The sequence below is a fragment of the Lactuca sativa genome, chromosome 4 (genome assembly GCF_002870075.4).
Source record: "Lactuca sativa cultivar Salinas chromosome 4, Lsat_Salinas_v11, whole genome shotgun sequence".
Lineage (NCBI taxonomy): Eukaryota > Viridiplantae > Streptophyta > Magnoliopsida > Asterales > Asteraceae > Lactuca > Lactuca sativa.
The window spans coordinates 268907974-268921448 of record NC_056626.2 but is presented as its reverse complement, the minus strand read 5'-3'; the positions used below and the strand labels follow the sequence as shown (position 1 = coordinate 268921448).

General features: G+C 34.6%; 1 protein-coding gene across 1 annotated transcript; it reads left to right on the top strand.

Annotated features, from left to right (window-relative positions):
- Positions 1 to 7139: 7139 nt before the first annotated feature.
- On the top strand, positions 7140 to 9926 carry LOC111899279 (probable beta-1,3-galactosyltransferase 8). Its single transcript, XM_042901905.1, has 7 exons — positions 7140 to 7332; positions 7397 to 7475; positions 7712 to 7914; positions 8121 to 8466; positions 9309 to 9434; positions 9519 to 9628; positions 9778 to 9926. Exons 1-7 carry the CDS (start codon positions 7140 to 7142, stop codon positions 9924 to 9926), a joined length of 1206 nt encoding a protein of 401 aa, XP_042757839.1.
- The last annotated feature ends 3549 nt before the right edge of the window (positions 9927 to 13475 follow it).

Below are 13475 nucleotides of genomic sequence, written 5' to 3'. Positions count from 1 at the left end.
GTGATTTGTGATTCCATTTGAGGCATTCACACTATTGGTGCTTGGCCCTCAAACTCCTTAGGAATCAAACTCATCATCAAAAGGTATGTAATCTCATCTAATTCTTTTATGTTTAAAATTACACCATGCCATGTTAGATATGTTATGAACCTTGGAAAAATTATTATTTTGCATGTATTAGACAAACATAGATCCAAGGTTTATTAGGGTTGCATGCACACTTAGGAAGTGTTAGACTGCTCAAAAACCCAACGTTTGGTTCTTAGAGCTTTGCAAATTGCTTCATACAAAATGTTTTGTGAAGGATAAGTTATGTATTTTTATTATCGATAGTAGAAGTTGTACAAACATTGCTTCTAGTGAGATGGTTACGAAGTTGGGCTTAGTGACAACAGCCCATCCTAATCCATATTCACTTTATTGGTTAGAAGATGGAAACAAAATGAAGGTGAAGAAACAGGTTAGAGTCTGTTTAGTCATGGGACTATATGAACATGAAGTTTTGTGTAATGTTATTCCCATGGATGCTTGTCATATTCTTTTGGGACGTACCTGACAGTTTGATAGGGTTGTGATGCATACAGGAAGAAGCAATGAATAGGAGTTGATGCATAATGGTAAGAAAATTATGTTAATTCCCATTTCATAAACCATAATAAGGTCGATAGTAAACAAGCAGGACAATAAGCCAAATATTACCATGTTGACTAGTAAAAGGGAAGTGATTAAGGATCATTTGTAAAATGCCCCAGTTTTTCATAATGCTTACAAGGAGGATTTTGGTGAAGATACGGTAGGCAAGGTTCACAAAGCAAAGAAGCCAAACCGAGATGGACAAGATGTTAGTGTTCCGATAGAAGCTGGGAACTCCTATGAAGATGATGTGACAAAGGAAAGAATGAACAGAGTCTGTGAGTGTCTGGGAATTTGAAGCTAGTCTCTCAAAGGAAAATTTTCAACCATTGCTTAAGATGAATGCTTAATCTGATGTTCATTTGATGCCAAAGGATGTTGATGATTTGTTGAGCCAAAATACGGTTTGAAAGAATGTTCTTAATCATATTAAGTATGTTCAGCCTATAACTACTGTCGGTGATGAGAATGATAGGAAGAATGCTAAATCTGATTAAACTGTTGATTTGAAAAAGAACACGAAGAAGATTGAGAATAAAATGGGTTTGGTTGATGATATTGTTGATTTTCTCCGTAGTGCGTGTTTGGTTGATGATGCTCATACTAAATTGAGGACAATTCCTTTCAAATAAGGAGGGTTGATACAAGTATGGATTGTGATTCTCCAATAATAATAACTTCAATTTCGATTAGAGCTGGTTGTGATCAAATGTGACTAGGTTTGAATGGGTGTGAACGGTCACAAGCCATCAAACTAGTAAAAAGCTACGAATCTTGGGAGTTGTCGCATTCACTTGTGGTACATATGACTAGTTGTGATCCTTGGATTATTATCATTTGCAATTGTGATTGGTTACGACTGACTCTCAAAAATCGGAACAAATCGCCGTCTTTTGTCATCAGTACGATGGGGTCTCTTATAATTGGTTGTGATTCCTGGAGTACGATCCGATACAAACCTTGGAGTACTATCAGATGCGAATTTCGAAGTGTTAGTTTTGATACATGCATGGATATTGGTTTCGATGGGCTACTCGGTTCCGAAGGGTTACTTGGTACTGGCTATTGGATGCGAAAGCTACATGGAATTTATACAATATGGATTTGCATGGTTACCACCGTAAATTAGCTGGAAGATATTATTTTTTGAAATTATTTTTGTCTTTTATTTATTTCCTTATTTAGTTTTCAATAAGCCTTTAGAAGGTAGTTTCCTTTTTGAAATCGGTTTTCGTTTTTGTAATAGCTTGTAAGGCTATAAATATCCCTTGCTAGATCATTTGTAATCGTAAATTTTAGTTGAATTTTAAAATAACTTTTGTTCATCCTTTCTTGAATTATTACGTATCATTCAGATTGTTGTCATTGTTTGGTACACGTTTCTCATTCGTGGCTTGATTTCAAGTCAATAGGTTTTGGCTTGTTATCAAATATCATTTGACGGATGCTTTCCTAATTTTGATAGAATTCAAGTTAATAGGCCTTAACTTTCTTTCAACCAATATTCAATCTATATGTCTAGTTTGTTTATCAAATCTATCATTTTTCTTATTTTCTTATCGTTCTTGTACTAGTTATTATTCCGTTACAATCATAAAATTCCAAAAACAAATCACCCCCGCGTATTCACGTCATTATTTATCCTAAATAATCTTTTATTTTTAATCTTTACTTTATTGCTTAACGATAATTTTCATATTAAGGTTTTCTACAAATATTATATATTCCTAATATTTGTTCACTTAATGTGTATACGATAATTATTTATTAGCTCACATCACATATGAAGAATGGGAAGCGCCAAAGAAAAACTTTCTTCATGTCATTAGAGGTCTTATGGCATCTTTCAATCCATTACTAAGTTACCTTCTTCTTTAGAAGGTCTATCAATGGTGTGGCTCTAGCTGAGTGGCTGGATATTAATCTTTGAAAATAATTGATTGAGCCTAAGAACGATAGTAATTCTGATACCTTCTTTGGCACTTCCCATTCTAAAATAGCATGCAATTTTTCACCGTCCATTTGGATCTTTCCATTAACAATTTTATGCCCTAAAAAGATACTTCAGGTTGTGGAAAGGAATACTTCTCTATCTTTATGTACAATTGGTTTTCTTTAAGTACTTGGAAGACCTAACGTAAGTGTTCAGTGTGCTCCTTTAACGACTCCGAGTATACCACAATGTCATCTAAGTACAACACCATAAATATATCCAATAATTGGTGGAAGATCTTATTCAACAAGGTGGAAAATGTAAAAGGTGTGTTGGTTAATCCAAAAGGCATTATTAAGAACTCAAACGATCTGTACCTCGTCACACATGTTGTCTATGGCTTGTCAGCTACCGCTATATATACTTTCCAATATCCCGATCTTAGGTCTAACTTTGCGAACCATTGTTCCCTTGCAAGTCGATCGAAGATATCCGCTACTTAGGGAATGGGGTACTTGTTATTCACCATTACCTTGTTCAATACTCGATAATTTATGCACATTCTCCGGCTATTATCATGATTCTTTTGGAATAACATTGGGTCACCAAATGGAGCTTTGGAAGATCTAATATATCCAACATCTAGTAACTCTTTCAACTGCCTCCTTAGTTCCTCCAACTCGGGTGGAGCCATTCTCTAAGGACACATTGTTGGTGGCTTGGCTCCTAGTTCTAATTCAATTTTGTGATCCACTTCCCTTCTTGGAGGTAACTTCTTTGGCAACTCTGGTGACAACACATCCTTGAAATATTTTAGTACTTCTTTGACCTCTTGGGGTATTTTCTCATTAAAAGGTATGATATCTTTCTTCAGCATTGCCAAATATGTTGTCTAATATTTCTTAATTCCCTTGTTAAGTTACATGGTGGATAGGGTTCAAGACTCTATTTTTCTTCTCTCCAAGGGAATGGTGTGTATCGTGAACCCTTAGTGATACACTTAGTTTGATCTTCAAACAAAAAAGGGCGTACCTGGTCAAAGAACACCATACAATAGCCATCCATCACACTATAATTCGATAGGACCCTTCTGTTATCCTATCTCGACAACTACTCCCATAACTCGGAAGGAGAGTGGATGCCTTTCAACCAACCTACCTCTTTGGTGTATTGAATATTCATCTTCTCTGCTTCTCTTTTGGTAAGGAAGTTATGAGACACACCTATGAATTTGTCATTTGTTTTGACCTTTAAAAACATAAGAACTCCTCCTTTCTTTGTCTTGGTTGCTTCTTTTTCCACCTAGTTGATGAGTCACATGAGGCCTAATTGTGATTCTTCCTATTCCTCTTTCTCATCTTCAATGACCATGGCATTGAAGCTTTTCTTCTGAGGACAATCTCTTATCAGATGGGAGCTATCACATCAATATCACTTTATCTCCCTTCGGTCCCACCATCTATCACCTTTCCCTTGAAATTCGAGAGCATGTTGGCATGTTTATCTTCCCTTTGTTGCAACCTTGGTGTAGTTCTATCTCCTCCACTAGGCTTCCAAACTGGATCTTCTCTTCGAAATTCTATAAGGTCTTCTGTTACATCTATAGCTTCGTCAATATCTAGGACACTCCTCCACTTAAGCTCATTATAAGCCCAAGATTGTAGCCCATATTGGAAGTAAACTAACTTGTATTTCCGTTGTAAGTTAGGAAACTCAAGCATCAATGTTGTAAATTCTACCACATAATCTTTATCAACCCAACATGTTTCAGCCCTTAAAGTTTTTTCATGGCTATGGCATCGACATTGGGTAGGAAAAATTGTTTCTTGATTTGTTTCTTAAATTCTTCCACGTTTCCATTGTGTATAGACCTTTCTCAATGTCTCCATGTTTTCACCTCCACCATAGAGCGACATTATCACACAAGTATAGGACGACCGTATCTATCTTGGATTTGTCGTACTCAACTCAAGTTGTATTGAAGTAACATTCTAGGGACCAAAAAAATCTTCAAGTATTTTAGGATCACACTTACTTTTGTATTTCTATGGTTTTGGTGCCTCTGTGTGTGGTGTCATCTTCTTAATAGATCCTCTGACTATTGATGCCTTGCATAGAATTACTTTAGCTTATAAGGTTCCTATCTTTTCACGGAACTCGTTCTACAAAGTGTTAATCAATCTTAGGACTTCCTTTTTGAAGAAACTAATGGACTCCTTCATTCCATCACTCGTATCACTTATGTCACCAACAAGCTGATCGACAATATCCTTCCATTCATGTTAATCTCTAACCTTGTAAGTTTGTGTTCTAAGCTTGCCAAGGAAACTACCTTGGTTCTTCTTTTTAGACTTCTTCCCTTCTCCTCGATGAGAGGGGGAATATTAGCTACTTCTCTCCTTCCTTCCATGTCTACGATCTCCTTCTTGCATGAATCTGGCTCTATTACCACGTGTCATGGGACGACTCTTTCATCGTCTGCCGCTTAGTGCTACTCCAACTAAGTCAGGCTTACTACACTTCCTTGTGATATACTAACAACTTGGAAAGAAAGACACTAAAGATTTAGAGTTACTACAAACAAAAGGGAACTTGTATCATAAGAAATCGGGAGAATACAAAGCAACTTCTAATGGTTTGATACAAATGAATCTACCCGTATTTATAAGGTTCTTATACCTCCTTAATGAAATTCTAGATCTTGAACTAGCATGATCTTTCTAGATCTATCTAGTAAATTCTTAAGATATTTGTAAGGATTTATAATATTCTAGGTTTCTCTACGATGTCCTAGAATTCTCTAGGACATTTAAGTAGGGATGAGCATATGGACCGGGAACCGGCCGGAACCGAAACGATATTTTTGTGGATTTTTGGAACCGCGAACCGGTAGAACCGGAAAAAACCGGAACCATATGTTGCTATTCTCAAGAACCGGTTCCAACACAGAAGACAAGGCAAGAACCGGTAAGAACCGTAACTGGTAGAACCGGTGATCCGGTTCGGTTCCTATTTTCCACCAAGTTTGGTTCCTGGGCCGGTTCCGGTTCAGATTGGTTCCAGCCGGGTCGGTTCCTTTGCTCATCCTTACGTTCAAGTGTCTTCCATGCTATATAACATGCTCTAACGTCTTCTTCAATGCTCTGGAAAATTCTAGAATCACCGTTTGTGACACTCCGCTTACATCCATTGATAACAGTGATCAACGATATATCCAGAACGAGAAGAATTGTTTGATGAAAGGTTTTATTTTTCTTTAAACATAACTTAGTGTGTTAGGTTTAATAAAAAAAACTATATTCGAATTCATTGCATTACTAGCTTATGGACAACTTTTTTTGTTGAGTTTTTTCAATATACATAAAACTTTGTTATTTTGATTATTAAAACTATTTTTTCCAAAATACTTTAAAACTATACACATAATATTAAGATGTATCATCATTTCAGTTATATTATCTTATATATAACAATAATTCTTTAGTATTCAGGATTTTTAGACACGTGCCAAAACAACCTTCCCTTTTAACAGATTATATAGCTCTGTGTGATTACTGTATCAATCTAATTTCATAAGGTCTTTAAATTTTAGTGAACTCCATAGATAAACTCGAATTATCACTCCCACTTGAAATTAATTAATTATACGTATATATCTTGAGAAGCAATTCGCAAGAAGCCCCTCACCACACATTATTCAATAGAAGAGTTGGGAAAAAATTGTTTTAATATTAGAAAGACAGAAAAACAGTTGGTGAACTCTCATAAAGCAAGAATTAGTGTATTTAATATGATTTAGATGTTACTTTAACACCTAAAACAAATAACGTTTAATTGTTTTGGCGAGAGGGGAGGAGAGGTAAATGTATGATAAAAGAAAGACAATTCAAGGAAGTGGTTGTGTCATGTAGAATGATAACTTCACTCAGGGTGGGGGGTCTAATATGAACATCATCTCAACTTAAGGCATCTTCTTTGGTTTGTTGAACCATGAATCCCACATGATTAAACAACCACACACCCCTTGCTGCCTGCCCACATCTCTCTTTCTCCTCTAATAATCTATCTATTTCTATTTTGTATACCAACAAAACAAAACAATGTGGCACTACCATACCATAAGCTGCTACTATAATATAGTATATTACTTCTGGAAGGCTATTAGCTACTTTGTTTGGTCTACCAATGATCATCTTGTTCTGAGTTTTAAAAGGTACCTTCACCACCAACTTATTTTGCATCTTATTAAATTCTTAAAATCCCAAATATATTAGTCTATTCCAATTAATGCACATCAATTTTATAATGTTACACATGACTTGAACAAGTTATACTATGTTTGGACCATTAGAATTTTTTTGTCTCACACAAAAAGGTGTAACAAGGACTCATTATCAATCCCTCATATGTGCAAAATACGTAACTAACCTTATCATCCTAATGATCTAAATGAGCCCTAGATAGTTTCTCCAGTCCTCTCTTACAAACGTAGCTTAAGCCCACGTAAACTATATAAGCTTTTCTTTGGTTATTTATTGTCAACAAGGACACCTCCAAAAATTTACAGTAATAAATGTTCAAAATAAGGGGAAAGGCGGTTCCAGGAAGGATCATTTTGACATTATGCATTGCCAGTTTTCTTGTGGGAACACTTTTCACCAGACACACATGGCCTTACACGACCATACTTAACGACGTTCATTTCGAGAATCATGAACATAAGATGAGTTTCTTAACACCTAAAGACTGTGACCGAAAGCATGTAAGTACTTAGAACTTGAATCTTCATTTAAATTAAATGTAAATTTATTTCTAATCAATACTAAATAGTTTTTTTCTACAAGAAATTGGTTGAAGATAATTCAAGAGATATCATGGGAGAAGTCGCCAAGAATCATCAACCCATCCAGTAAGTTCATTCCTACATTTGTTTGTTACACAAGACATGACATGTCCTAGGGCTATTTTTGAAAGATCGAAAGAAAATCTTTGTCTCATGTTTTTGGGTGGTACCCAAAGAATTGCATTTTTTGTCTCGTCCGATGCACATCAAACATTGTCTTCTTTTGTTTTTTCTTGTCTTAACCTGAGTTACCACTACTTTTTAAATTTAAGGATCCACTATCTTTTCATGTATTTTTCTAGATCATTGGACAAAACAATATCCACATTAGAGATGGAACTAGAAGCAGCACGCACAAGTCTACTCGGGCCGAAATTTATGTCAGAAAGAATGAAGCCATCTAACAAGACATCCCTACAAAAAGCATTTGTTGTCATTGGTATTAATACAACTTTTAGCAGCAAGAAACGTCTAGACTCACTTCGAGAAACATGGATGCCTACTGGTTCACCTTTTTTTACATTCCCTTACCTCATTTGTTTTTATACCATCCTAAATGCTTGCCCAACAGTAAACATGTGAGAATTTATGTGGTGGGATCCATTGGTAGGCACCTTACCCATGTTGGTTGTGGGACCCATCAAATGGTATATCCTTTTTACTATTTAGCAACATGGAAAATTGCTAAAATTACATATTGACACCATGTAGGAGAAAAACTAAATAAACTAGAAAAAGAAAAGCGGATCATAATAAGATTTGTGATAGGACACAGTGCAACACCTAGAGGTGTTCTTGATCGAGCCATTGACATGGAAGAGGAGAAATATAAAGATTTTTTGAGGTTGAATCATGTGGAGGGGTACCATGAGCTCTCCATAAAGACAAGATTGTATTTTTCTAAAGTTGTCTCCATTTGGGATGCAGAATTTTATGTGAAGGTGGATGATGATGTACATGTCAATCTGGGTATGCTTATGACTACACTTGCACGCTACAGATCTAAACCAAGAACTTATCTTGGATGCATGAAGTCGGGACCCGTGCTCTTTCAAAAGTCGGTTTGCTTTCATTGATCATTTCTATGGTTTGATACTTTTGATGGTGTTAGAATTGCAAATCCACATAATACCTATATGAATGCATATTGTAGCTCACGTTGGATTTGATCATTTTAGAGCTGAGCATAAGGCCATGCTTCTTTATTCCAATATATAGTGTTGTCGAGGTTTAATTATTTTTAGAATATGACGACACACTTACGAAAATGAATAAGGGAAAACTTGTGTGTAGTTATGTCTTAATGGGGAAGCCTCTTTTTCATGACTTCCTCTATTTCTACATTTAGTTAAAAAAAAATATGTCTGACTGGAATTATTAGTTTATTTCTTGTTGACTGAATGAGCTTAATAGATTAACCCATAATCTGAACAATAATATAATGGATATTTCTTCATGACTTAATCTAGAAAGTTATACATTATAACTGGATGATTCTTTTTTATTTAATCTAGAAAATGAATTAATAACTTATGCCAAAAAAACATGGCTTAATGTACTAAGACACCATATCTTCATCTATTTGTCTTTTTCTTCTTTCCTTTTACTCATAACTCTTACGTTAAATTGATGAATATTACAAAATTTGCCTTTTGGAATGTAAATGTAAACTAGTTATTTAGTGTCGTTTACAAATTATTCAGGTTTATAGGGTAGAAAAGAATAAAAGGGATCTTATTTATACAACATTTTATTAAGACAAACATCATGATTCAACTCGTACATGACTTGACGATATTAAGTAAAAAAGAAACACAATTTTGTTGCTCACCACATTAAGTCTAGTAAGCAAAAAAGAAACAACACCTAAATGATTATTTTGAAAACTAAATTGAGGAGAGGGGTAAGATACCATGAACCAGAATACTGGAAATTCGGAGAAGAAGGGAACAAGTACTTCAGACATGCAACTGGCCAAATACATGCCATCTCCAAGGATTTAGCAACATTTATTTCCATCAACTCGTAAGTCACAACACATAACAACTTTCATTTCTTCATTACCTACATTAAAGACGTATTAATTTACTATTCGTGTTCTTTTTACAGGGGTATTTTGCATAGGTACGCCAATGCGGATGTCTCTTTAGGATCATGGCTGATTGGATTGGATGTTCAACACATAGATGATCGTTCCATGTGTTGTGGAACTCCTCCAGGTCACTAATTTTTTTTTCATTTTTCTCCCATTAACATCAACATTAGTCCAAGTACTTATTAGTATGTCATGTCATATCCTATGTAACCAAGATGCTTGTATGTATGCATGTTAGATGATTGACTATTGGTCATTGTATGTGAACTGCAGATTGTGAATGGAAGAAACAAGTAAGTAATGTTTGTGTAGCTGCATTTGATTGGTCATGCAGTGGAATATGCAAGTCGGTTGAGAGGATGAAATTTGTTCATAACTCTTGCGGAGAAGGAGATAGTGTTGTTTGGAATGTTAATATTTGAAGGGTAACTAATGTCAACAACGACAAATAATAAGCAATTACTTGGGGAAGATGCAGGAAATTAGATCAATACATAAGCTCTTTTTGAATCTGTCTCTTAGATGTTTTCACCAGTTTCTTGATTTTTATTTTAACATGATATTTTTATGACTTCTGATTAATAGAAGATAGGTAGTATTTGGTATGATGTCTCTTGGATGTTTTCAACAGTTTCTTGATTTTTCTTTTACCATGATATTTTTATGACTTGTGATTAATAGAATATATGTAGTATTTGGTACGATGAAATTGAGAACATAGTGAAATGGTTAATACAATGGAATAAAAAGAAATATTTGTTTGATAGAATCGAATAGAGCATTCTTGAAAATATGGATCATTCCTGTTTGTTAACTTTTATCCTTAGTGGGTGTTTTTTTTGGACTCAATCATGAAATTGAGAAAATTTTCAAGATGAAGTATTTCTTTTACATTTATAATGACACATTTCTTTTATAACTTGGCCATTTGAACTAAATTACAATTGCATTTACTAGAATTAGGTAGATAATATATTTCTTATTATGATCTTATTTGGGTTTTAATGAGCTTTTATTAATTTATTTTTACATTTATAAATAGAAAATTCATCAATCATAATAATATTATCTATTAAGTAGAGTTAAGAGTATACTTGTATTTACATATAACAAAAAATAAAACTCAAATGTTCATTTTATTCATAAAAGTAACCAAAAATGATCATGTAATAGACTGGTTTCATTACTTCACTTATTCCATTAATGCATCCATTCCATTCCGTCCTCATACAAAACCATTAATTGGCCTAGGTGTCCCTTTCTTCAAACAAAAATCATGGGTGAATCACTACAAGAAAAACGCGATTTTGCTACAGAAGGAATTCGTTGCGAAAAGCTGAAATTGTTGCAAAAGACGAATAGCGACGAAATTTGCAACGACTTATTTTCGTCGCTAAAAACGTCGTATCGAGGGGTTTGCAACGGAAATGATAATTCCTTAGCAATTGTGACAATGGAATGAAATCTGTGGTAGATGGTATTCCGTCGTGTATTCTGTAGTAGGTTTCCATCACAAATTCCGTGGTAGTTCTTCCGTCACAAATTCCGTTGTAGTTAATCCCTAGCAAAATCCGTGGTGATGAATCTCTAGCTAAATCCGTGGTGATGAATCCCTAGCTAAATGCATTTGATGATCTCCTAGCAAATTTCGCGGTCATGAATCTCTAGCAATTTTAGTGGTGTATATATTATATACCAAATTCCATATGGACCGATTGATAATTGATTTATAAATTATATCCAAATAATTTTGTAGTGATATATGAAAAAAACAAAAAATTTATAACCATTATATCATCAAATAACAAAATAATTATTTATTACATGGAAAAAAGAAAGTTGCTACTCTAAAATACATAATCTTCAATAAACATATATCAACCTACTACTCTTGTCGTTTTCTAATGACATAAATAAGATCCAATGCCGTTTGAAGTTGATTTTCCAGATGCCCGACCCTTGCTTTCTTTTCCTCTTGTTGGGCGTTCAGCATTTCTTTAAGTTCTTCATTTTGTTGTTGTTGTTTAGCAATAAGCTCCCTCATTTCTTCTATTTCATCATTTTTACCGGAATGTAAGATACATCCGTTTTACCATTCCAATTGGGAACCGTCTTTGTAAAAGAGCCTAATCCATAAAGTTTTCTTTTTTTATCATGACCACCAACAACAACATAAAATAGTTTGTCCTCCTTAAATTCAACACCTTCAGCTTCCAACTCTTCCCGTTTTTCTATATACATCGCCTACAAAATAAAAATATTATAAGTTAAAAGATATCAAATTTAGGAATAATATTATGGAGTAGCTACAATATAAAAGTTAATTTAAACTGAAATGAATATTACATGAATTTGTCTATGTTTTTCATTTGTGAAAGTGACTCCATCGTGATTCTTAGTGTGTGTATACAGGAACAATTCACTATGGAGTGGCTCATGTCCTAATTTCCTCTTCTGCATAAATAGCATATAAAAAGTCAAATATACAAATAAAAATATGCAAACATTGATACGATGTACCATTTAAAAAATTACCAAATCAGAAGCTATCTTTAAATGACATGCGGATCCAGTGTTATGTGTGGGTTTTGCTACTCCATCAGCCACACCGTTACGCCTATTCTTCTTGTTATGCTTACATTTTAGCTTGTATTCTTATGTATTCCATTTTAATTGCCATGAGTTCCAGACTTCCTATGGAATATGAGCTAGTTTAAAGCCATGTTTGTTTCTTTTTGGGCTCCTCATGTTAAAGAGATATTGACCATAACTTTGTGCCGCTTTCCTTGCCCAAGCTTGCCTCACCAGCGAGTCTATTGTCTCATCCCAACAACATTTTCTCTACACATTAACAATATAAACATAAGTTGAAGTGTAAATGTTTACCAAACAACAATTTATAACTTATAGTTATCTGAAACTCTTCCCAATATAATTCACGCATTTCTTTGCTTACTTGTGCCCAGGCGTACCCTTCTGGATCTACTCTTTCGTTAAAGGACTGACTAATAACGTGTGCACAAGGGCTTGGTGGCATTAGCCTGCAAGTAATCATGTGATGTGTTAAGTTATGAATTGATATGTAGGTGTAAACCAAAATTTAATACATAAAAAAAAGTTGTAATTAAGATTTGAATTGGTAATTCATGTATTTTTCCAAACATGAACATTAAAACGTCCATCTGGTCCACAATCTTCAGAGGAATTGTTTTCACCTTCTACACCTCCCACTACAGATCCATTCATGGGTGGTTGTGTTGGTGATGGGGTAGATTCTGGGATAGGTGTTGTTGATGGGGTATATTTTGGGGTAGGTGTTGGGATAGATGTATATGTTGAGGATGTAGTAGTTCATTTACTTAAGGAGGGTGTGGTAGTTATTGTAGTTGTGGATGATGGTAGTGTAGATGCAGGTTTTGAGGTTGAGGATGGTTTACATAATGTAGGTTCTGAAGTTTTCGTTATTTATCTTCGTGTTGACGATTGTATTGTTCCAGTTTCAGAAGTTTTAAATGTTTTTTCTAAGGAGGGTGTGGATGTTTTAAGTGATGTCGAGGAAGTGGTAGCCATGGGTAATGTTAATGATATAGGTTTAGGGGTTTTGTTGGTAGATGTTATAGGTGCTTTGGATGTGGTTTTTGGTATTCGCAAGTCGATTTCTTCATCTTGTAATTGTCTATTTATAAATTTTGCAGCAGAAATCCTGTTGCGTTTCACAACTGGTGGTGCAATGAATTTAGTTAGCTTCACACCAGATGCTCCTTTTAGTTTCGGGGTAAACATCTTTCTGGCATAAACAATAAAAATCAATTATATATGAAGGCATTACTTTGCATGCAAACTATTGAATACAATTAAAACCAATTACATGAAGATGATCATAGAACAAAAAACGATCGACCATCACGACAACGGTAAATTAAATAAATATAAATTTTAGACGAGTGACAACCTATCTCGCCAAAGTCAGT